This window comes from Panicum virgatum, chromosome 5N (assembly GCF_016808335.1).
Source record: "Panicum virgatum strain AP13 chromosome 5N, P.virgatum_v5, whole genome shotgun sequence".
Taxonomy (NCBI): Eukaryota; Viridiplantae; Streptophyta; class Magnoliopsida; order Poales; family Poaceae; genus Panicum; species Panicum virgatum.
Window position 1 is genome coordinate 37,985,458 of NC_053149.1, and position 26,363 is coordinate 38,011,820.

At 46.0% G+C, this 26,363-nt stretch overlaps 1 protein-coding gene across 3 annotated transcripts; it reads left to right on the plus strand.

Annotated features, from left to right (window-relative positions):
* Positions 1–3,769: 3,769 nt before the first annotated feature.
* LOC120673177 lies at positions 3,770–26,363 on the plus strand. 3 transcript variants are annotated; one of them, XM_039953903.1, is made up of 17 exons: positions 3,770–4,268; positions 4,378–6,975; positions 8,701–9,151; positions 9,292–9,520; positions 10,122–10,286; positions 12,473–12,745; positions 12,844–13,089; positions 13,201–13,572; positions 13,662–14,993; positions 15,080–15,136; positions 15,660–16,088; positions 16,578–16,801; positions 16,887–17,020; positions 25,047–25,277; positions 25,353–25,531; positions 25,652–25,785; positions 25,865–26,363. In XM_039953903.1, exons 1-16 carry the CDS (start codon positions 3,908–3,910, stop codon positions 25,763–25,765), a joined length of 7,395 nt encoding a protein of 2,464 aa, XP_039809837.1. In that variant the 5' UTR covers positions 3,770–3,907; the 3' UTR covers positions 25,766–25,785; positions 25,865–26,363. The 3 variants fall into 3 exon arrangements, with proteins under 3 accessions (XP_039809837.1, XP_039809836.1, XP_039809838.1); XM_039953902.1 differs by having other exon boundaries at positions 25,652–26,363; XM_039953904.1 differs by having other exon boundaries at positions 3,781–4,268; positions 4,355–6,975; positions 25,652–26,363.

The window sequence follows — 26,363 nt, forward strand, 5'->3', positions numbered from 1 at the left end:
ATAGAGTAACAAGTGGAATATGATGATGATAATACGGCTGGATGAATAGCTGGTTGCTCTACCATGTTTGTGTAGAGTTAGATGCAAACTTAGAATGGTTAATTCAACTGAAAATAGCAAAGTTAAAATATGAAGATAAGGATTAACTTTTAGCGGCTTTTTTGGCAAAACAAGCCCCACCAACCAAAATGTCTTGCATGTCTAGTTATCGGACTAAGTTATATATGGTGACGGGTAAGTCTTGCTGAGTATTAGTATACTCAGCCTTGCTTGTGGCACAGTTTTCAGGTACTAACTTCGAGGATATGATTGCGAGTCTGACTTGGCCGTGTACTTTGCCTCCGGGCTGGTCTGTTGAGTGGGATGGCCCTTCAGCTGGTGCTGATCAGCCCAGCCCCCCACTGAGTGACATGTTTCATACGGACTTTATCGATGGGTCACATGTTTTGCTAGTCGTCGTTTACTTCTTCCGCTGCAATAATGAGACATGAATAATTTGTGTAGTTTGGGACTTCTGTAGTACTTTGCTACTCTGAATATGGTTTGTAATAAATTTATTTTTCCACTGCAAACTCTGATATGTATGAGATGATCTGTGTTGTAATCTCTGGGCTCACCTTTGTGTGGGTGTTGTCTGTGCTATTCGGGAAGAGCGTGGATTTTATCGAGGCTTCACTCGAGGAACTACCGGTGCGTGCTGAATTGGGTCAGAGTTGCCTAGCAACAAATATCAGTGCATCCGGGCCCAATCTTTTGGGTGGTTCCGCCACAGCTTCACTCCTCCCTTGACTTCCATTCAATATTTGTAGGCAGGATTGAAGGGAAAAAGTTGGGAGAGCGAGTGTGCTAGTACGCTGATTTCCCATCTCTTGAGCACCTCGTTCTTCATCAAGCTGGTGGATTTCGTGTTTTTTTTACTCTTGGAGCTTCAAGCTCCTAGCTAGCTAGGTGTTGCTTGTCGAGCACCCTAAATTGTGGTGTGCCCCGGGAAGTTTGTACGACCTCAACATTGAGTAAGTAGCTTTAGTAACTCAGGTTACTAAGGAGAGGCTAGATAGCTCAAGAAGTAAGTGTTCTTCTTGGGTGCCTCAACAAAGTTGTAGGTTCTTTGGAACCGGCCGAACCGGTAAACAAATTATTGTGTGCTTGAGCTTGTTTCTTGTGATATGTTAAAGTTCTTTGTTAAAACTCGTTTTCTAGGGTTTACTCTGGATCTACCTGCCGGAAAGGCTTTGTCTGCAGGTACTTGGAGATAAACAGTTGAAAAGACCTCATAAACATTGGAAATGCGCCTGATCTACTCTTGGTTGAGGTTTGAGTAGTCGTAGTTCACTTCTGTTGATTTGTTCGGAATCCCGGAAACTTCTAGAGATTCCGAACAAATATTCAGAAACTCCGAAGGTTACTGACAGAATTGTTTAAAGTGTTGATTTTTTTAGTTTCAACTATTCACCCCTCCTTGTCAAAGATAGATCTATGGGTGTCCGCAAGGAAAGAAGAAACTAGACTCCAACTAGAACTCCTCCGTAATCCTCCTAGGACTCTGTAATCCTGCCAGGACTCCTACCTTGTAACTCACTAGAATCCCACCCTCTGAACCAAATTGAAATAATTCACATTTCTAGTGTCAAATTTCAAAAGGCATGTGATTGAGTGTCAAATTGAGTGAGATATGTGAACTGAGTGTCAGATATTGAAATGTCTCCATATAAGATATTATAAAAATAAAAATACAATTCTAATTGGTATTGAAGGGTTATCGGTTTTAAGTTGAAGATGGCTAATATGAAATAGAATTATAGCTTTCCTGGTGGCATATAAGGCAATTTAATTAGTTAATTAAAATTCAAGAATTATAATTGAGGATAAACTATATCAGTTAACATAGAAAATTCTGGAAAGTAAAATAAAATACCATTTCAAGCAAAACAAAATTCTTGCAAGGTCCAAGTTCCGATATGAGAGTTTGAGAGTAGGAGTACATACAAAATGTGAACGTGTTCGATATTGTGATATTATTGTATTACAAAAAACTGGGTAGTACTGAAAGGATCTTGGTGATGCCTAGAGGAGGATAGGGGGGTTGTGAATAGGCGAACCTGCAAAACTTGAAAAATTCTTCGCAGAAATTAATCCTGTCGGAACTTCCGACCCACTGTAGGAAGTTCCGACCCTATACTATGGTTTGAACGAAATTCAAAACTAAATACGAAATTGTAAAAACTATATGAATCAAAAGTTCACCAGTACGTAGGAGAGCAACCTACAAGTGATCTTGTGCACTAAAACAACTCAAGAAAGTAGATCGGGTCAAATTAACTTCTAGGTCAACAAGAACAAGTAAAGTAAATGACACAAGGATTTGTTCCCGAAGTTCACACCCACAAAGAATGCTACGTCTTCGTTGAGGAGCTCACAAAGAGCCGGGTTGCCCTATAACCTGTATCCTCACCCAATCCACCACTTAGGAGGATTGAGTTCTCACTAACACTTGTCCACAAAGGACGGGCTAATACAAACTTCCCGGGGCGCTCACACACGAGAGAGCGCTCCGCGGGCGATGCCGAACTGTCTAGGAGCAAGCTCCAAGAGTAACAAACGCGAATCATTGAATGAGATGCTTCTAGTGCCTTGAGAAGAGCGTGGCTGCTCACACTTGTGAAGAACTCAAGCTCTCACTTGAATCTAGGTCTCACCCAAGCCCTTGCTTGAATTCACTCAAGATTTTAGCACTTCTAGGGTTTGGGGGAGTGTTTTGGAAGCTTGAGGAAGGAGTGTGTTCTTGGGGAGTCAGCAGCACTGAATGGAAGAGGTGAAGGGGTATTTATAGAGCCACCTCAAAAACTAGCCGTTGCTGAGATTTTATGCGTTTATCGGAACTTCCGACCAGTTCAAAAACACGCGGCCCAGAGGGTTTTATCGCAAACTACTTGGGACCTCCGAAGGGAGGGTCGGAACTTCCGACCATAGGTCGGAACTTTCGACTCGGTTATTTTCTGCTGGCCGAGGACCCTTTGTCGGATGAAACACATGACTTCCGAGGGGGTCGGAACTTCTGACCCCTACTGAAATTTTCTGATTTAGTGCCCGTGTGTGCATTGTGCCAAGAAATGGATGGATGGTTTCTTTTCTAGACACTATAGCATCTCCAGACCGTAGTTTCGCGTCCCTCTTAATAGTGCGGTGCATCCTATACTCAAATTCAAAATAGAACTCGTCAATGAAGCTCATGCACCGTTCCTTTAGCGAATTTAGCGTCGATACTTGCTCTTCTCAATTTCATGATTTTAAATCCTGCTCATAACTCAATAAACACATTAGCTCCTTAATTGTGCGTGTCATCATCATCAAAACCCACTTAGGGGGCCAAATGCACTTACAAGTACATATAAAAGTGTCTGAACATTTTTTTTAAAAATATATATGGATAAAGGAATAAATCATATATGTGCTTGCAATATTTGAGCTTAAACATAAAAGAGAAACCAACAATGTAAATAGTTGCAGGGGTAACTAACCCGCAACTATTCATGTGTAATTTCTCGTTCCAAAAATTTAATTCAAACTTAAATTTTATATGAACTATCTATTGATAATTTTATTTCAGTTTGTTTTATATTATATATTTGTAATGATGTTATTATCTTCTTTTTTTTTGAAAGGGTTTGCCCTACCGTGATAATAAAGCCCGGAGATGTTCGCTGGACCAAATAATACCCAACAGCAGCACAATTAGCACAGAAAGCCCACGTCGTGGCCCAACAATCCGTTTCTTGCCCACGTCCGCGCACACAGTTGTCGCCGGTTGGCTGAGATCGGCCGCGGCAACCGGCGGTGAGGGGATCCACAGCTCCAAGCTACCACTGCCACCGCCGCCGCAGCGGTGCATGCTGCAGCCGGCGCGACGATGGGGGAGCGAGACACGCTTCCACCGTTGCCCCTCGCCCTCGGCCCGCCGCATCTGATCCCGCCGGCGCCCACCCACGACCCCCGCGCTATCGCCTTCCTCCCCGACCTAGGTGGCCTCCCCTGGGTCGCGTACGCCGCGGGATCCTTCCTCGTAGTATCCCACCTCCCTTCCCCTTCCCGGGATGACACTAGCGACGGCGTCGGGGATGACGGCTGTTCCCCGTTCTTCCGCCAGGTCATAGACCTCCACGCTCCAGTGTCCGCCGTTGCCTGGTGTGGTAGCGGGAGCGCAGAGGTGGCCGCCGCCGCAGAGAACTCCGTCTCCATCTTCCAGCCGGCGCCCGCCGCCTCTTCCCCAGGTCTGTGCTCTTGCTCTCTAGCCAGCTTCTCAAATTTTCATCTCATCGTTAGCTAGCTTACGCGGTTGCTCTGTGGCACGGCTCAGTGTTTGGAGATTGGAACCTGCAGGTTCGTTTGGTTGGCTCCTGAGATGCTCCATCACCGAGACATTTGCTATCACCGCTATGGCATGGACGGGCGCGGGCGACGGCATTGTGGCAGTTGGTGCAGGTGTGTCCATGTGGGCCAGAGTGCAGTCCTCCTGGCAGCTTGCCTGGAGGTCTATTCCGAAGGTGCCACAATCGCTTGTCTCCTCTACCCGGTTTGTGCAGGGTCCTGTGGCGACGGTCGCAGCTGTTGTTCTGGCTGAGTGCAGTATGCCTGTTCTTGTGTTTCTGAATGATGCCAAAAGGGGGCTGGAGCAAGCTGAGCTTGTGCATCCGCAGCCTGTTTGCATGATCCAGTGGCGACCTTGGTCGTTATGTGTCAGTGATCAGTCTGAGATCAGGAGAGAGGTCCTTATGACTTGCTGCTTAGATGGCACTGTCCGGCTTTGGAGTGAGGATGAGTTGGTCAAGTCGAAGAAGCGACGTGGTTTGCAAATATCATTCAGCGTCATTGCAGTAATCGAGGTGAACAACACTCTGAATGGAGACCTTGGAGTTGATATTACTGTTAGATGGTCTATGGAATCTGGCAGTGTTGTGTCGAGAGATGAAGAAGGTAAAATTGAGTTGTTTTCAGGTGATTCGAGGGAGAGCCAAGTTGGCAAATGTGAGTGGCTTGTTAGTGTCGGCCCAGGGCCTTCTGTTAACTTTTGGGCTGTCCATTGTCTAGATGATGTATTTCCACAACCAAGGTACCCACGGATTACTCTATGGAAACAGAGCAAACTGCAGGGCTGGTGGGAGTCCTATGTTAAATTGGCTTCTCCAAAATCTCTAGAGCAGTCAATATTTGTTGATGCTATCATATCAAGAAGGCTATGTTCTGACCCACCTACAAAATGCTCTTTGCTGCATTTGCTGCCTGATGATTCGTTCGTGTGCTCAGCTTTATCCAACAGTTTGTTACCAGATTTGAGGACCCATGTTTCAAGTGAATCAGCTAATAGTATATCATGTTGTTTGACAAAACCTGTCAAACAAGATGGGCATAAGGGTAGCATCAGACAGGTCTCTGTCCATCCATATAGCTGCGAAATACCGATAGCTGTTTCAATGGATTCAAACAGAATGTTATTTTTCTGGTCTCTGTCAACCTTTTCAACTCTCATACCAACATTGCATGCACCTACATATCCTTTATGGAAGCCTTTGTGCAAATTTGATTTGCATAACAGTTCTGAAGATGTGGAGTACACATGCTTGTGTTGGGCGCCATCTGTTAGTCGTGATTATAGATTTGTTGTACTTGGAGGTGAAAATGGAGCTGACTGTTTCATAGTCAGTATTAAGAAAGAGGTTCTTTCATGCCATAGGATTTTCACGATCCCTTTCCTTGGAGAGAGAAATGCAGAAGGACTACCTGACAGCATTCATACCATACCATTGGCTTCTAAATGCAGTGGGTGTTTTGTTAACAACAGCTTCCTAGTAGTATGCATATGGAGGAAGAGCTTCCAAGCTTTCTCATGGAAAGTAGTCATGCATTCGGAAAATCAACTTGACGGTGGAAGATGTTTATGTGGTTTTGATGAGAGCTCTCTTTCTACCACAAACCAAGTGAGGCATGTAACTTGCTTCGACAGTGAAACTTTTTCAGCAGTTATTTATGAAGGTTCTTCAGTCTTTCCTTCTAGCCTGGAGGGAGAATATCCCACTTGCATTTCGGTAGTGCCGCTGAACAATACAGTCTTGCCTATGCAACATGAACCTTACAGAACTGTTCCTGGTTATCATATTGCTACTGGGTGCTCTGATGGCACTGTGAAACTTTGGAAGATGTCTTGTGCAGATAACTCTTTGCAGACTGAGAAAGAGGGACACCTCTGGGAACTAGTAGGCATGTATGGTGCTCACCGAGGACCAGTTAGTATGGTTGTACTATCAAATTGTGGTAGAGTTGTTACTGTTTGCAGAAATTTGAAGAAGAATAGCACCTCTATTCATATCTGGGAAGCAGTTAAACTCATTGGGGATGGTAGTTTTCTGCTAGAAGATGTAATAATCTTGCAAGACTATATTGTTGGTTTAGAGGGGCTATCCTTAGGTGATGGACGATTTCTACTTGCAGTTTATCTACGTAACGAGCTGCGTATATATTCTCATAAGCACCCTTCCTTCCAGAATGTGCTGCACAGTGATAATTCAAAAGAAGAGCATCTTTGGAGCTGTATTGCATTATCCCACTCTCACCATGACATTGCTGGCTTTCTTTGGGGGCCAAAGGCAACTATCACCCTTGTTCATGAGAATCATCTTTCACTCTTCAGTTCATGGCTAGTAACAGGAGCTGATGAGTACACTACCCAGATACGTGCTTGCCCAATAGATGTGCATGAGATGTTACCATGCACAAACAATTTCAATGAAACTGCTTTCGGTAAATTCAAGTTACCAGAAAATTACAGTAGCAGGACTATTGGTAGCAATGGTGTATTGCGAACAGACCAAGATGATAGTTCCTGTTCTCATAGTTTATGGAACTTGTTGGATATAGCTAATAAACTAAGCGGACCTGTGGCATCGTATAACCCAAGAGCACTTGTACAGTATCTTTATTCAGGTGTGGGTTTTCTGTATTTACCTCGAATTTTTTTTTCTCTCAATTCCACAGTGATCGCAAGCTTTGTTAATTTGATAGGAATAGAGTTCTATTTTTTTAAACCTATCCAATAAAATGAAGTGACATTTGGGATTCTTGCACAAACTTTTTTCTTTTTTACTTTAGTGATAGATATCTCTTTGAATACTTAGATTGCATTATACATATGAAAGTGATAATCCAGATTACATGGGAATGTACTATCCTATTTTTATAATTTTACTAGGCTGTATAAATATGACAAATCCGAAACTAGTAGCCATAGTTGTGGTTTTTGAGGCTGTTGTTGTCCAAGAGGCCATTTATTTGTGACCAGGGAATATCAAGCAAGATGATAAAATGTTTTTAGTGCAACTTTAACTTACAGTTCCAAGATATTAGCATTAACCGCGGTTGAATTTTGAGATCTAGGTCTTGTTTGGGTGCGCTGTGATGCTATGTGGAATCTAGAAATATTCCTTAACTATGTACAACAACAACAACAACAACAACAACAACATAGCCTTTTTTCCCAAGCAAGTTGGGGTAGGCTAGAGATGAAACCCGAAAGAAATAAGTTCAAGCTTCAGGCACATTGATAGCTAGTCTCCAAGCGCTCCTATCCAAAGTTATCTCTTTAGAGATATTCCAATCCTTAAGGTCTCTCTTAACCGACTCATCCCACGTCAGTTTAGGTCTACCTCTACCCCTCTTTACATTATCGACCCGCTCAAGAACCCCATTACGCACCGGCGCCTCAGGAGGCCTTCGTTGGACATGTCCAAACCATCTCAGCCGATGCTGGGTAAGTTTCTCCTCAATTGGTGACACCCCGACCCTATCCCAAATAACTTCGTTCCAGACTCTTTCCCTCCTTGTGTGCCCGCAAAACCACCGCAACATCCGCATCTCTGCTACACTCAGTTGCTGGATATGTCGCCTTTTTGTAGGCCAACATTCAGCACCGTATAACATCGCCGGACGAATTGCTGTCCTATAGAAATTCCTTAACTATGTGGTTCTTAAAAATAGTATTGTGTAATGTACCCAAAAAGAGAATGATAAAATATAACTGCAGACCGAAAAGTCACTGCCGTGCCAGACTAAGCCTGATTATGTTAGCTCGAAAAGCTGGCCCCTGCCTGTTTGCCAGACACTGACCTCAATGGAACTTCTGTGTCCTGGAATGTCCCAGTAAGTAAGCTTGATTGATCATAAATCAGAATAAACAGGTTTAGGTTGTTTATGTGATCTTTTGAACCATCTGATATACAGATATTATTCGTGTGGTCTATTGAACCCTCTGATATACAAATATACTAGCTGTTATTGTGTCATGATAAGATGGTGCCATTAAACAACTCTGTTATGGTTTATTGTGACAAGTCTTCCATAAGATATATACAACAATAAAGGCATGAAGATTCTCTGATCGTTCCTTGGATTAAATTGCTCTGAGCTAAGTTGTTTGGTTGTGATTGAGTTTCCGAATGCTGCAGTTACAGCTGGTTTAGTCGACAGCTAACTGCTAATTTTGGAATTCTTTTGTTATGATATTACCATAGTCTTCGATTATTTCATTCGACAAGACACAAGATTTGCAGTATCCTTGAACAATTTATTTACAAATCCCGTTGCATCCTGTGCAAATTTGTGGAAATTATGTAAGATGGCTGAGTCATTGATTCTTTTGTTGCTTTTGTGTAGGTGAATGGAAACGTGTGAATGCTGCTCTGCAGCATCTTATTCAATCCATGAAAGCAAGTGAAGCATCAAAGATCACATCAAAGTGCAGTTCATGCCGTAAATCATGCCATAGTATTCGAGAACTTCCTTTATCTGAATACTTTGTAGCAACCATGTCCAACAACATTTCTAACAAAGGTTTTCTGTGGGGTGAAGACAGAAGTAACACAACCTTTAATTTGCTGTCACCTTCAAATTCATTTCTTTATGGGGATGGTAATTTAGGTATCAGCACTACCACTAGTGCGTCTAAAAAATCAGAGATAGTTGACCTCCTTGATAAGAACTTCAGTTTATATGGCATAAGTGACACTGAGAGAACTCAGATACTTGCAATTTCTGATCTTATGTCAGAAATCACAGATCAGAGCCGTTCCTCTCCCTACAAAGGCCTTGATGAAGCAGGAAGAAGGTATGGCAACTCTAAAATATGAACTTATGGAAATTCCTTGGTCTTATATTACTAAAATCTAGAGGAGTAAGTGTTGGACAGGGCTCATGCTTCCTTATTTTGTTGAAGTTATGTTAATTGACAATTTTGTTTCTCTCAAGGTTCTGGGTTGCTGTGCAGTTCCGACAGCTTCATGCTCTTAGGAGATCTGGATATTCATCTAGTAGTGAAGGGTTCCTTGTTGATTCCGCTTCGATAGCATGGGCCTTCCAATCTGACTGTCAGGATGATCTACTTAATTCTGTGCTTCCTTTGGAGCCAACTTGGTCAGAGATGCAAAAGCTTGGTATAGGATTATGGTATACAAATGTGTCCCAGCTAAGGACATGGGTATGTGGTTACCAACAATCAGATGCTTCAGAACTATGTATTGGTTTTTTTGTGGGAATAGAACTATCTTCAGAACTATGGTTTTTTTTTGTGGGAATAGAACTATGTATTTTTTTCATATGGTTTTGCTAAGAAGCAAAATGGATATAAAAGGAGTTCTAAACTACAGCATTGTCTTAGTTAACTAACAAAGCCATTACTATGCACATCAAATGTGCCATGTTCTCAACCCCTGAAAGGGCTCCTTGTTTTTTTTTCTTTAGTGCAGCCTACACATTCTAATAAGACAATTTGAACTAACACATAGTCATGGATCCTTCTTGGACTGCTATGTTGCAGCTGTACCTTTTCATTTGAACCCACATGCTTTTTTCTCCCATCAAAGCTATTAAATTTGACTTGTCTATGATGTTATATCTGACCTTCTCAACCGATGGGCCACTTTTTTGTCATTGTTGTAATGTTTCCAGATTTTAAGATTAAGTAGCGATGACTGTTGATCTTTTTTTTCCCCTATATCTGAACACCATAATGAATAAATATTACACTTGCAGTTGTCTGGATAATCACCTGTGCTGATTGGTATATCTGAAAATTGTAGATGGAAAAGTTGGCAAGGTTGCAATATCTTAAAAGCAAGGACCCCAAGGATTGCGCTCTGCTCTACATAGCATTGAACAGAATAAAAGTGTTGGTGGGTCTCTTCAAGATTAGCAGAGATGAAAAGGATAAACGTCTATATGAGTTTCTCTCCAGGAACTTCCAGGTACCTCTTTTTTTTAGCGACCGTGCCTGAGCACGTTTTTCATTAAGAGGAGGAACTTCCAGGTACCTCAATTTGTGACTTCGTAATTATGTGGTTGTGCCTAACTATTTCATATAGGGTGTGTTTGGTTGGGTGGCTAACCCGTAGCCATGCTCCCATAAACCATCTTCACCAGGTTTGGTTGGGTGGCCAGGCCTTTTAGCCAGGCCCCGATAAGCCATTTCGGCCTGTTAGCCTGGCTCCGCCTGAACGGCCGCAGTCCGCGTACTAGTGGAGCCAGGCTTGCGCTAGCGCATTGATGCCTTCACACGTGAATCCTCTCACTTCCGCCCCGGTTCCTCCTCTTACCTCCGCTCATTGCATCCCTTCATCCTCGCCTCCGGCCTCGATCCGCTCTCCATCTCCACTCCTCGCTCGCGGCCGGTGGCAGTGCTCCACCATGTGGGGGCAGATCTCATCCACACGGCCGCGGTAGAGCTCCCTGTGCGCGGTCGCGGCGCTCGCCCGGCCGTGGCGCTTGCTCGCGAGCACGGCCGCCCACCGGCAAGCCCAACCGGCGTCGAAGCCAACCCCACACCCCTCCCCAGTCGAGCGGCTCCCACAAGTGCAGTTGCGGCGGAGCTCCTGCACACACGGTTCTTGCGGAGGTCGAGGAGCTCGGTGGGTGGGCAGTGGGCAGCACCTCCAATGGCATTGCAGCTCATCAAATTGAGATTCCCGCGATCCTACTCCAAATGCGGTTTAATTGCAAGATTTCTCTGTCCACCGTTGGCTCCAATGATGTCCATGGAGAAGCTCCGGTGGGGAGGTTTAATTGCAGGATTTACTAGGAATTGTGGATCCTGCTTCCCCGATGCTCGACCTCAACGCCGCGGCGATGCATCGCTTGTGGCGGCGGTTAGGGGATGACAATGATGTGGATGGAGTGAGGGTGAGGAAGACGCGAAAGAGATCAACTTCACTGAACAGCCTAGATACGGTTATTGCGGCAGAGCAGATGTACAAGTAACCAAACACAATTTTATACTAGCCAGGTTTGGATTGATCAAGAAACCAAACATGGACTGATGACTAATATTGAACAAGCTTGGGCTAGCCTGGCTCTATATTCTAGCCAGGATAGAATAAACCCACTAACCAAACAGACCCATACTTGATCCTATTATTAACGTGCAATGTTCATGCTTGTTATCTTTTGGGAAATGACTATGCTAGTTATTGGCACCTCATATGAGCTATCTCTAGGATTTTATGCTAGTTATGTTATTTCCAGTTCATAAATATATATCATAATGATCCAAACAGAATATCATTATGCTGGCAGTGCAGTCTCTCTTGAGCCAAATACATATGATAGAAAGGACTTTAGATTATTTTTTACAATAACATGTTTTATATTTGTTTTTAAAATATTTACCCTGATCTTTATTTTTGTTGAAATAGCATAATTTAGACAATTTGTTAGGTGACACGAAAGCTGTCACTTTGTTGCTGTTTAGCGACAGGAGTTTGTCACTGCATGGTAGGGGAACAAGGTGCAATCACTAAGCCATTCGGCCAAAAAAAAAACACACTGCATGAACACCTCTATGAAAACAGAGTGTACTAAACTGCTCTAATCGTTTGATTAACATTTCAACCATAGCTCCAACTGATAATCTTATTTAGATTGTGGATTTCGGATGCCTATGTGAGTCGATCGATATCTTTGATCTGCTACATGATGTGTTTGTAGCAAATTTCTTTTATATCTACTTTCATCATTTCATGAACATAAGGAAACCACGTGTCCTCAAATATTGGAGCTACCATGGATAAATTTGCATAGGATTAGAGGAGCTAGCACAGCTAACTTCACTTGTGTGCTTCTAGAGCCTATTTGCCAAATGATTTGGTGATTCAGCATATCAACCCCACCCCCCACCCCAAAAAAAAAAAAACAGGCTCCTTCTGCGGTGTGGGTTGAGATAGGGTTGTTCTATTGCCAACACAGATTGATGAGCGGCTACATTTTCGAAATAATTGGCTATATTATACATATATTTTTGAATGGATATCTTAATGTATTATTGATTTAAAACATAGGAGCCTTTTTCGCAAAAAAGTGAACTTCATACATATTAAAATAATGTTCTGTTTTGTAAGCTACTTATTTACTTCACAATTATTGGGATGAATCTATGCAGGAAGAAAGACACAAAGCTGCTGCTCTAAAAAATGCTTACGTACTAATGGGAAGGCATCAATGGGAGCTTGCTATAGCATTTTTCCTGCTTGGTGATGATTTTTCATCAGCAGTCAATGTTTGTGCAAAGAACCTTCAAGATGAACAGCTTGCTATTGTAATTTGTCGGCTTGTTGAAGGATCCGGAGGGCCCCTGGAGCGTAATCTCATTTCTAATGTCATCCTTCCTCGTTCAGTTGAGAAAGGAGACAACTGGCTTTCAAGTCTGCTTGAGGTGTGTCATAACAATGTGGCCCTTTTATTTAGATTTTACTATATCAAGAATCAAAGTAACAATCCTTCAGCCTAACTACATTTCATCTGAATTTCCAGTGGATGTTGGGGAACTATTATCAGTCTATCAATAGATTATTTGGTTGCCATCCCAAGTTGGAGATTGATGAGTCCAAAATCCTTGGTGCTCCAAATGTGTTTTCAGACCCAGAAGTGGGTCAGTACTGTGCAATTCTCTCAACAAAAAATGGTTTTAGAAACTGTGTTGGTGAAGCTGTATCTGCAAAGTTATCTAAGCTTTCATTTGCAATGGCTGCATGTGCCTTGAACAAGTGTGGACTACCTGTAAGTTTACCTCATGCAAGCTGACCACCTTTTGCTTTTGGACCCTGTGGGTCATATTTTTTGGTAACTTTTACAATTATTCTAAATGTTCAACTTTTTCCCACTTATTAGCTTGAAGCACTTGAATGCCTATGTACTAATTTGGGCATAGATGGCAAGGAAAGCATAAATGCATCTTCTGGTGGAGATCACAAGATTTTTGATGGAATGCTGAACCCTTTCTCTGCTTCTAAAAATTGGCTATCTTCATCTGTCATTAGTGACTTTGAGTCCAATCTTAAGATAACTATGGCTTCAAAATATCTATCCCACCTTCTGAGAAATCACTTGTTCTGTTCACAATGCAATGCATCATTATCTGAAGACAAGGTCCTTAATGATTACGACGATCATCAAATTGAAGAACTTACACGTGATGTTACAGCAGTAATGTCGGTATTCGATAGAAGGTTCTCTTTAAAATTTGCTGACATAGCTGAGAAGGTAATGCTATGAGATAACAGTATTTTTTTTCATTTTTTATGAACTTTTCATAATAATTAAACATAAATTTTGCTGTTTTGTGTTTGCAGATTCTAATCTTTTGTTGCCATGATGGTTTATTGTTTCTTGCGTATGCTTTGTTATGGGGGTGTAAATCACCAGATGTTGCCATTGATTGTCATGGTCTTGAATGCTGTTCTCTCCGTCCTATTAATTATCTGTTATGGGTTTCATTCAAAGAGAGCTGCAAGTTTCTTAGTCGTCATGTTGTCTATTCCTCCTTCATGCGTTTCATTCTGAATATAGAACTCACAAATACTACGGCATGCACACCTATAGAGAATGACAAGTACATTATATCAGGATTGTCAAACTACCTGAATGCCAGCAGGTTGCTTCTAAGGCGTGACAATGGTGGAAACAATATTCTAGATAACAGGTCACCTATGCTTACGGTTATGGACCTACTTAAGTACATTATAGAGTTTTCCTTTTCTTGGCTGTATTGTGACGTAAAGGAATTGCTTATCATGATCAATCCAGTCCTAGCTGCTTCTGTTAAAGGAGAGTCCTTTCAAGTACTAATAGATTGGTTGAAGCATGCTATGCTCCACATAAGTCATGATGTAGCATTGAATACAGAAGGGGAAATGCCCAGCGCTTCAATTCATAAGATACAGCTAGAAAAGAGTGAACTTTCGAGTCATTTAATTGATGAGAAGTGGTATGTGTTAGGTGCTTCTTTGTGGATTCGGTTGACATCTGTAATGCAACATTATTTGAGGGAGTTTGTTGAAAAAGAGAGACATGAACATGAAACTGGTGGTAATGATTCAGAGTTCAAGGGTCATTTCTCTTCAGTTGCTGCAATGTTTACTACGACTTCCATACATTTTGTGTCATCTTCGTTAGTAAAATTGCATGCATCATTCTTGAGGAAGAATTTACCAATAAATTCACATTCTAGCGTGCTCTTCTGGTTAGAGTGTAATTCATCTCAGAAATGGTCAGACAGCAATAGTTATGATCAGCTTTCAAGAATTTTGCAGCTTGCAAACAGTGAGAATATGGAGGTGTTGTTTGATAATTTGTGGGATATTTCTGTTAATCCTGTGGATATTTGTAATGCTTTTGTGAAGGAAGGGGTTAATTGCTTTTCATTGAGCAGCATAAATGTTACTAGATCTTGGAAGGATATAAGAGGTACTGCAGTTGAGTGCAAAAACAATAGTACTCAAAGAAGTGGAGAAGAACATAAACATGGACTCCGCTTGAAGAACAATGATCAGAGACAGGGATTTTCTGACGAAGCCTCTTCTAATGGAGAAGTCTTTCCTGAAACTAAAAGGAAGGAGTTGATAGTACACAAAGATTTTCAAACCCCATTGGAACTTCTAAGGAGAAGTGGTGAACTTCTTGAGGTATTTATTGTCAGCCTATTGACCCTTTAGAGGTTACAGATTGCTTCCCTTTCTGCTACTGCATTTTGACCTTTTTAGTCCCACAGGCGATATGTCTTAACTCAATCAATGAGAAACAAGCTGCAATCGCTACTAACCGAAAGGTATCTTTTTAATTGCCCAGACTTCTGAGTTTTGTATCATCATAACCTGAATGAGCAACTTTGTTGTACATGGATTGGATGAAATATACGATTTTTCTAATATGTTAAACTTTGTTTTATTAAATGTTTAACGCTTTTGCTGTCCATACCTCATTTTAAAAGCTGCACATTTGTGTGGGTAAGGCTTGGGGCTTAAAAACAACCCTTCCCCAGACCCCGCACAGTGCGGGAAGCCTACGGCACTGGGTACGCCCTTTTTTTTTGTGGCTAGTGCTACTGCTCTCTTCATTATTTCCGTAGAGTATGGGTCTGTTTGTCTTTTTTTTCCTCGAATGCAGGAGAGCTACGTATCTTTATATTAAGAAGAAAAGGGGTAAAAAAGCCCCAACAGAAACAAAACCAATCTGTACAAAGTCACAAACAAACTCATACACGCTTGGTGCTGCTTGTCTCTTAAGTCATACAATTATGCTGCTATGCTGTTACCATTGTACCACTATCAACTAAGTCAGCCACTTTTCAGGGCCTTGTTTTCTTCAACTGGAGTGAAAAGAAACATTATAAGAAATTTGCAGAATATGTCTGGTCTGGATCTGATTGGCCATTAGATGGCTGGGCTGGTTGCGAATCTACACCAAGTCCAACTTTCATTTCATCTGGTGTTGGTCTTGGCAGAAAAAAAGGATCACAACTTAGTTCAGGTGGAGCAACTATTGGTTTGGGATCATTGGCAAAACCTGGAAGAGACCTAACTGGTGGCGGAGCATTTGGAATTCCAGGTTATGCTGGTATTGGGGCCTCTGGGTTTGGGTGGGGTGAACCTGAAGGATTTGAGGATTTCGTCGAACCTCCAGCAACACTTGAGAACATCCATTCAAGAGCATTATCGCGACATCCTTTGTTACCATTATTTCTTGTTGGTTCAAGCAATACCCATGTGTATCTATGGGAGGTAAACATTTTCTTCCCAGAGCTCTGTTTGGAATTGCATTGGCTTTTCTAAAGCACTTGTTTGTCCCCTAGATTTGGAAGTAGGTTGCAGTGTTCTAAAAAACATTTTTAAACATCGTTTAATCTTGATTAAACGCTGAACGGTGGCCAAGCGTTGCGTTTAATCACAGTGTCGTTTAATCACAACACATGTTTAATCATGTTCAATCTACGTTTAATCACAAAAAACTCTAAACCATAGGCAAGCGTTCGCCTAGCGTCTAGCGTTTTTTAGAACCTTGGTAGGTTGTAAGCATCTCTTTAGGATCTATATCAGCATTTTACTGGAATTTGTAAGATTCCTGTAACATGTTATATTTCGTGAACGATTTCTACCTTGGGACTAACAAAACTTGGGACCAAGTTCATTTACTGTTGAAGTATTTAGGAACAATATGAATATTCCGTGTTTAAACATCCCTTGATGCCTTTTATTCTTTTAACTTTTCAGTTTGGTAAAGATAGTGCCATGGCTACATATGGTGTTCTGCCTGCTGCTAACATTCCACCACCTTATCCACTAGCTTCCATATCAGCTGTTCAATTTGATTATTTCGGACAGCGGTTTGCCACTGCTGCATTAAATGGTACCGTTTGTACATGGCAAGTTGAGGTGGGTGGAAGAAGCAACGTTCATTCTACAGATTCATCCGTATGCTTTGATAGCCATGCCTCGTATGTATACCAAACTCCATCCATGCAATAGTTACTGCTTGGTACAGATCTCAATATCTTACAGATTAGTTCTTTTTGGATACAGGGATGTCTCTTATGTGTCTGCAAGTGGATCAGTTGTCACTTCTGCTGGATCTAATTCAAATGGTGCAAATGTTGTTATCTGGGATACCTTGTCTCCGCCTGGCACATGTCAAACTTCTATCATGTGTCATGAAGGTAATTTGCTGTGTGAGCAAGGCTTTGTTATTTACTGTAGGAGAGAATAATCAGATGTATTCCTCCAAACCATAGAAGGGTGGGATATATAGATCCTATACATGGGCCTCTAGATGGGCCTCTATACATGGGCTCATATATACACCAACACCCCCCCGCAGTCTGAACTACCGGCGCAGCGGTGTTCAAGACTGGACAACAAGAAAGCCAACACCCCCCGCAGTCTGAACTACCGGCGCAACGGTGTCTGGACAAGAAGAGAGTACAAAGGGCAAATACCCCCCCCCCCCCGGCAGCCACAACTAGCCACCGGCTACGTTGAGGCTGGAGCGAAACTCTGAGAAGGTCGATGAGGGTAGTCCCTTGGTGAAGATGTCGGCAAACTGGGAGGTAGTCGGGACATGGAGTACCCGAACATCGCCGATGGCGACCCTGTCGTGCACGAAGTGTAGGTCGATCTCCACATGCTTCGTCCGCTGATGCTGGACGGGGTTGGTGGAGAGATACACGGCGCTGACGTTGTCGCAGTAGACGAGCGTGCTCTTGGCGAGCGGGCTGTGGAGCTCCGCCAAGAGCTGTCGTAGCCAGGACGCCTCCGCCACGCCGTTAGCGACAGCCCGGTACTCCGCCTCGGCACTGGAGCGGGAGACAACCGGCTGCCGCTTGGACGACCAGGAGACCAGGTTGTCGCCCAGGAAGACGGCGTAGCCGGAAGTGGAGCGACGAGTGTCCGGACAGCCAGCCCAGTCAGCGTCGGTGTAGACCACCCTCTCAGTAGAGGACGAGCGGTGAAGCACCAGGCCGAGGTCCACAGTGCCACGGACGTAGCGGAGGAGACGCTTCAGCGCAGCAAGGTGTGACTCCCGGGGATCATGCATATGGAGACACCTGCTGAACAGCGTAGATGAGGTCCGGCCTGGTGAAGGTGAGGTACTGCAAAGCGCCGGCTAGACTCCGGTAGGCAGTAAGATCAGCCACCGGATCACCCAGATCAGCAGATAGCTTCGCCTGAGTGTCGACAGGAATGGAGCAGAGCTTGCAATCAGTCATCCCAGCCCGCTCCAGAATATCAAGGGCGTACTGCCGCTGGTGAAGGAGAAGACCAGACGGGCGAGGCTCAACAGTGACGCCCAAGAAGTGGTGGAGCTGACCAGATCCTTCATAGCAAACTCCTGCTGCAGAGAGGAGATGACACTCTTAAGCAACTGCTGACTGGAGGCTGTGAGCACAATGTCATCGACATAGAGCAGCGCAATGTCTCATCCCCACGGCGGTAGATGAAGAGAGATGTGTCAGACTTGGCCTCGGTGAACCCCAATATCAGCAAGAATGTGGCGAACCGAGAGTACCAAGCCCGAGGAGCTTGCTTCAGACCATAGAGAGACTTGTTGAGACGGCAGACCATATCCGGACGACTCTGAGTCCACAAATCCCGCTGGCTGAGAGCAGTAGACAGTCTCTGACAGAGTGCCGTGAAGAAACGCATTCTTCACGTCCAGCTGGTGCACAGGCTAATAGCGCGAGAGCGCAAGCGAGAGGACCGTGCGCATAGTAGCAGGCTTCACCACTGGACTGAACGTCTCATCATAATCCACACCAGGCCGCTGAGTGAACCCCCGGAGAACCCAGCGAGCCTTGTAGCGCTCCAGTGTGCTATCAGCCCGACGCTTATGCGTCCAGATCCACTTGCTGGTGACCACATTGTAGCGCTCCAGTGTGCCATCAGTCCCACGTCTAGTTGGCAAGAAGAGCCGCGTACTCCTCTTCCATCGCGCGACGCCAGTGAGGATCCGCCAAGACGTCGCGGACAGAGGAGGGTACCGGAGAGACCCGCGGCTCTCCCTCGGTGGCGGAGAGAGTCGCGGCCTGAGACGCCATCCGCCGAGTCACCATGGGATGGATATGCCGAGGATCCCGGTGGACGACTGGCGGGTGGTACACCGCCGGCTCGACTCGAGAGCGAGTCGGCGGAGGCGGAGGCGGCGGCGGCTCCGGTGTAGATGGCGGCGGCGACGACTCCGGTGTAGGCGTCGAAGGAGCCTCCGGAGCCGGAGGAGGCGGCGGTGTCGGCGCCGAACGACGCCGGTACACCTGCACCGGCTGAGCGTACTGCGGCGGCGCCGGAGTAGGCGCCGGACGACGCTGGTACACCTGCACTGGCTGAGCGTACCGCGCAGGTGCAGGGGAAGGCACCGGGTCCGCGCGCGGCACAACTGGAGATCCGAGGGCAGCGCGTGGCGCAGCAGGGATCACCGGAAGCGGTGCCGGTGTGTCAGGAAAACCTGCAGGGAAAGGAAAGGCAGGTAAAGGTGGCTGAACCACCGGGTCAGTCGGAAACAGGGACTCCAGCTCGGGGTCAGGAGAAGGTGTGGAGGAGGTGGAGTAGGGGAAATCTGACTCGTCAAAGACGACGTGTCGGGAGATCAATACGCGACGAGAGGTGAGGTCAAAGCATCGGTACCCCTTGTGGTCAGGGGAGTAACTAAGGAACACACACCGAGTCGAGCGGGGCGCCAGCTTGTGAGGAGCAGTGGCGGAGGTGTTAGGGTAACACGCACACCCGAAGACCCGAAGGTGGTCGTAGCGAGGAGGGGTACCGAAAAGACCGTGGTGTGGAGTGGGAGCAGGAGAAGCAATGGACGGAAGACGGTTGAGCAAGTAGGTGGCGGTGTGGAGGCTCTCAGCCCAAAAGCGCGGGGGCAGAGAGGCCTGGATCAGAAGGGTGCGCACGACGTCATTCGTCGTGCGAATCATCCGCTCAGCCTTGCCGTTCTGAGGAGAGGTATACGGACAAGACATACGCAGCTGAACACCCCGTGAGAGGAAGAAAGAACGGGAGGTGGAGTTGTCGAACTCCCGCCCGTTCTCACACTGGACGGCCTTAACGGTGAGGCCGAACTGAGTGGACACCCAGGCAAAGAAGTGGAGGGTGGGGAAGGTCTCAGACTTGGCGCGCAAAGGAAACGTCCAAGAGTAGTGCGAGAAATCATCGACCACCACCAGATAGTACTTATAGCCAGAAAGGCTAAGAACAGGAGAGGTCCACAGGTCACAGTGAACAAGATCAAATGCATGTGTCGCATGCGAAGAAGAAGAAGAAAAAGAGAGCCGAACATGACGACCGAGCTGGCACGCATGGCAGAGGGGCTCAGCAGGAGCCCTAGTACCAGGAACATCGGTACTACGACTGAGCTGAGCCAGAACGTCGCGGTCAGGGTGACCAAGACGGCGGTGCCAGGTGGTGGAAGACGGCGTCGCGGCAAAAGCGGCAGACCAAGATGGCCAGGGCGAAGAAGAAGGTGAGTGGTGCAGCGGAAGAAGGAAGGCGAAGGGTGTAAATGGGCTCTGTGCTGTCACACCAGAGTAGCGGACGCCGAGAGGCTGAATCCTTTACAGTGAGGCCAGAAGAATCAAACTCGATGGAACAAGAATTGTCAGCTGTAAACTGACGAATGGAAAGAAGGTTATGAACCATCTGAGGAGCAACAAGAACATTGGAAAGACGAAAGGAGCCAGGAGCAGAACCCACGGCGGTGACAGGAAGGCAAGGCCCGTCACCAACCATGATGGAAGGACAAGAGGGGTATGGGGTCGGACAGAGGAGAGGATACCGGCATGTGGGGTGGTGTGGAAGGAGGCACCCGAGTCGGCGATCCACTCGGTGCTGACCGGCAGCGTCCGCCCCATGGCGCTGAAGGACTGCGCCAGTGCGGCCTGGTCCCACCCCCCAGGCCAGGTCGGCTGCTGGCTGGGTGGGGTCCAGAACGGCGCGAATAGGGGAGCAGCAGCGGTGAGCATGGCCGCCGGCTGGGGCTGAGGACAAGGGCTCCCCCCTGACCCTGAAACGGCCACATCGGGATGCGCCCCGGCCATGGGGCGCGGAAGGATGGTCAGGGCGTACCTCCAGGGCCAGGAGCAGGAGTGGGAGCCGGAGTCGGGTCCGGAGTGCCCCGAGCACCACCACCATGTCCCCTCCGCCGACGACGCTCTCGGCCTCGCCCACCCCCGGTTTGGCCGGTGAGAGGAGCACCAAGGAGGGGGTCGGGCGCGTGCAGGGGCGCGGCGCCAGGGGCCCCGGGGAAGGCGGATCCGGCGGCCGGGGCGGCGGCGGCGCCCTGGGGCAGCCACGCGCCCGGGGCGGCGGCCTGCGCGGCGCGCGCGGCGGCGAGGGAGGCAGCGGCCCGCGCGGGGTCCCTGGGTGCGACGGCGTGCGCGGCGGGCGCGACGGCGATGGAGGCGGCGGCCCGCGCGGCGTGCGCGGCGGCGAGGGAGGCGGCGGCCGCGACGGCGGCCTGCGCGGCGTGCGCAACGGCCTGCGTCTGCGCCGGCTTGGCCTCGAGGTCCCGCAGCATCTCCTGCGCACGCTCGTAGGCCGCGGGCGCCGCCGCGGCGAGGGCGACGGCGACGTGGGGCGGCTCCGGCGGCCAGCAGGCCGCGACAGCGGGTCTGGCTTGGGCGGCAGCGGCAGCGGCGCCCAGGCCCGGCCAGCCCGCAGGAGCGGCGAGGGCGGCCGAGGGAGCTGGCGGGGGGTGGCGCAGAGGAAAGGGAGGGGGGCCATGCCGAGCCACTGGTTGCGCGTGTGCACGGCCACGGCCAGCCGCGCCTGAAGCTCCGACGCGCCGTCGGGGGCCTAGCGGCCTGCGGCGGCGGCGCCCCCTGTCCAGGCGCCGGATCGGGCGGCGACGGGGCCCCCGCGGCGCCCAGGGCGGCGGCAAATCGGGGCGGCCAGCCCTGAGGCCCCGGCGGCGCTAGCTGCCGGCCGGCCATGGAGGGGGCGGCGCGGAGAGGCAGAGGCACCAAGGGCGGCGGCGCCCAGGCCCCGCCCGCCCGCAGCAGCAGCACAGGCGGCGCCAGCGCCAGCAGAGGAAGAGGCGGCGGCCGACGGCTGCTGGAGCAGGGGAGGAGGTAGGGAGGGGAGAGAAGGAGGGGGAGAGGGCGGGTGGCGTCGGCAGCACCTAGAGAGGGAGGAGAGGAGAGAGAAGAAACCCTAGACAAATGATACCAGGTAGGAGAGAATAATCAGATGTATTCCTCCAAACCCTAGAAGGGTGGGATATATATAGATCCTATACATGGGCCTCTAGATGGGCCTCTATACATGGGCTCACATATACACCAACATTTACTGTTGAGTATTGGGAGTAGTAATCGTTAATCTTAAATAGCAGTGCAAAAGTAATATGATTAGCATATGGGATAAATCGTAAATCTGTCAGAGACTATGCTGAATTAGACTGTTAACACATACCCGGATCTGGTCGCAAATAGGCCCTATTTATTTCAGCTTATGGCCGATTTTTAAGGCCCGATTTTGTGAAATCCAAAAGTCAGATGACTCCCGGTCCAGATTCGAGAATCCAGAAGCTAAACAAACGGGGCCATAGTAGGAAAAGGATCATTGCTGATTGCTTGTTATCTCCAGTTTTGCACGATCTTTTATGGATCACAAAAAGGATGTTGACACGGCCAAAAGAAAGTTGGCGAGTGCAGTTCAAGAAATCAAAAGAAAAAATTAATCATATTGTAGTATATACAAAGTTAAATAAACTTATAAAATTTAGTCTCAAATTCATCTTTGATGTTAAGATATCTGCTGCTCTATGTTGATGACATCGTTCTCATGGCTTCTGCTTTAGCCTTTCTTCGACGAATCATCTCAGCCTTGCAGTAGGAGTTTTCCTTGAAGGACCTTGGCAAACTGCATCACTTCCTAGGAATGCATGTTCAGCGGCAAGCTAGTGGCCTTTTTCTCAGCAGCAATATATGCTGGATATTCTAGCTCGTGCAAGCATGTTAGAGTGCAAGCCATGTCCACGCGGGTTGATACGAATCCCAAGGTTGCTGCAGCTACTGGAGCCCTTGTATAGGATCCTTTAGATTTTCGCAGTCTGGCCGGAGCTCTGCAATACTTGACCTTCACGAGACCCGACATTGCTTACGCCGTCCAGCAGGTCTGTCTCCATATGCATGACCCACGTGAGCCCCATCTGGCTGCTCTTAAGCGCATTCGGTGCTATATTCGCGGTACACTTCATTTGGGACTCATCTTCCGGCCGTCTTCACAGCAAGAACTGGAGGTCTACTCTGATGCTGACTGTGCTGGCTGACCTGACACCCGCAAGTCCACATCTGGTTATAGTCTTTCTGGGAGATAATTTGGTGTCTTGGTCCTCCAAACGTCATAATACAGTCTCCTGCTCCGGTGTAGAAGCCGAGTACCGCGCCATGGCCAATGCAGTTTCCGAGATCACTTGGCTGTGCCAACTTCTTCTTGAGCTTCATACCCCACCTTGCCATGCTGTGTTGGTTTATTGTGACAACATCAATGCTGTTTACATGTCTACCGATCCAGTCCAGCATTAGCGGACTAAGCATATTGAGATTAATCTTCACTTCATTCGAGAGCGGGTTGCCATCGGTGATATTCTTTTTCTTCATGTTCCCACATCTTCACAGTATGCGGATATTTTCACCAAAGGGCTTCCTGCTTCTGCCTTCATGTAGTTCAGGTCCAGTTTGAATGTTTGCAGCATCGACGATCAGACTGCGGGGGGTGTTAAAAGTAATATTTGGCTAGGCTGGTCACCGGCCCTAGTGCTGTGCATGCTCTTTGGTTTGGTATGAGGATTAGTATTAGGCAAGGACTTCTTTACGTGTGGGCCCTGCTTCTATAAGCCCAACCATAAAACTCCTTGCCTATATATGTACGTGTACTACTCTAATCAATCTACAATTCCCGGCCACAATTCTGCTTTCAGATAGCACGAAGTAGATTTGTCCTGAAAATTATTTTCTTAATATTGCATACTCAGTTCATAAAATGTTATAGTGGAGGTTAGTGGTCAAACTGTATATATATGATCTCTTTGTCTGTTCTTGAGTGCACATGCACCTTTCTTGAACCTAAGGCCTATCACATCTTTATCCTCTTTATCATGCAAATATAGGCACTCCAACTGTGAGGTTCATCTGTTGGAAAAATTGCCAGATTATCTTACATCATAGAACTCTCACTACAGTACTATATGCCGCGAATGCATGCATTTCTCAAATTTATTATCAGGAGCACAATACTTTCTTAAATAGACAAAAGAAAGTTGAAGAAAAGATACTAAATCGAGGGTGAACAGAAAGATAATCAACCTATAGTATGCAATTTCAATTTAAAATGTTGTGGGTACCCATATATACCAAATCTGAACCCTTTGTTGTTTTCTGCACTAGTCCCCAATCAAGTGAACGGTGCACATTAGTGACCCAACAGGAAGTCAAATCCATATATGATTAAATAAAGTGCTGCATAATATTAATTAGTTATGAATAGACCAAATTGACATGGGCAGCCTGGTGAAATTGTCTTGAAGCTCGACAGTGGAATAGTAAACCATAAGGGATCCACATGGCTTGTGTACAGAAGCCTGACTATGCTTGTGAGTTGTGATCTCCAGGTTTTTGGAAGGTGATTTTAATGACGTGAAGCCTACTGAAGGTGGTATTTTTTTACATTAGCAACCTGCAGCCATATCACTAGGTTTGTTTATTGGGTAACTTGAGGATGATTACATTCATATGCTTGACTTCTTTCCTCTTGATCACTCTATTTCTCTCCGATATCTTTCCTCTTCTCTTCGTCCTCCCTCTTGTTGGGAACCTCATCTACGGAAACTGATGTGGCAGAAACCACCAAGTTGGATCCCTAGCTAAACCTCTTTGGAACCCACTGTAGTTTGTACATTGCTCTAGTTTTGTAAGTATTGAGGGTAAAGTACCTTGTTTTTTAGTTTAGGAGTTAAGCAGACTTTTACACAGTTCAGGATGTAGAATGGATTTTTTCCCCACAGTTTCTGTGAAAGAAAGGGAAATATTTTGAGTTCTTAAAGATTTACATTTTAGTTCCTATGACTTGTAATGGTATGGCGATTCATGCCTACAGGAAGACTATTTTCTACTTGTCACTATTGATCATATTGCTGTGGTGCACTTTTACATAGAATAATGTTGGCTCACCATGGACTTGAACTTGCAGGAGGAGCACGGTCTCTTTCAGTGTTTGATAGTGATAAAGGTTGTGGGTCTATCTCACCACTGGTTGTAACTGGTGGGAAAAGTGGAGATGTAGCTTTGCATGATTTCCGCTTCCTTTCTACTGGAATGTCCCAGCATAATAGAATCTCCACTGCCAGGCAAGATATCAAATCTGGTACTTCTGGTGGTACTGCTAATGGGATGGTCTGGCATATACCAAAGGCTCATCTAGGTAACTGTGATTCTGCATGGCACTGTTCAAATTTCAGTTGATTTCTCTGTCTGATATCTGATTGCCCATCTGCAGGAAGTGTCACCAAGGTAACAGCTATCCCAAATACGAGCTTGTTCTTAACTGGAAGCAAAGATGGAGATGTAAAGCTTTGGGATGCGAAAAATTCTCAGCTGGTCTTTCACTGGCCAAAGTTGCATGAACGACACACCTTTTTTCAACCATCTTCCAGGGGTTTTGGTGGTGTTGTTAGGGTATGTAATATTATAGACGGAATATACAATCTGTCACCTCATTAGTAAATTTTGGTTGAACTATGATGAGAAGAGTATTATATCACATCTCTTTTATTAATCATACCTAAATGTTTGCAGGCTGCTGTAACAGACATCCAGTTGCTGTCTCATGGTTTCATTTCGTGTGGAGGTGATGGTTCTGTGAAGCTCGTTCAGCTACAAGATGATCTTCCTGTAGTACATCAACAATAAAACAAGCAAGGTGGAAGGGGGTAAGAGGCATGTTACACAATGTTTTCTCATGGCCAACGCTGTTAATCATTTGATATCATTCAATTTGTTTTTGTCCAGATGTTTTGCTTATGTCAAGTATGGCATAGCAAGCATGGACTGTAAGAGCAGGAAAATATCTAAGCAATTTGATGGGAGCCTCTTGTACTTTATACTGGCGTTAGGTGTTTTTCTTGAGGTAATGCCTGTTTGCTATTCACATAAGGCAGCGTCGTCCACAAATCTCTGGAAACATGTACAGTCAGTTATGTTGTTTTGCTGGCCAGGGTGTCTATGATGGAGGATGTAAAATTGTAAACTAGAAGTAGGTAGATACCAAAACTACATTCTTGTAGTTTTTTTACTTAATACACAATTGTTGGGTAATCAGGCTGATTCATGCTGTACAATGGCTGGGCAAGATACATTTAGTACGAGTATTTGTGTTCGTTATGCAAAGCAGTGGAGCACTGGTATTAAGCTTTAGGTTCCTACTCTGTACTTTTATATATCTATCATATTTCAAGAAATCTTGTAGTTATGCTTTAACGCAATGTGCAAGGGATACTTGGTTCATTTA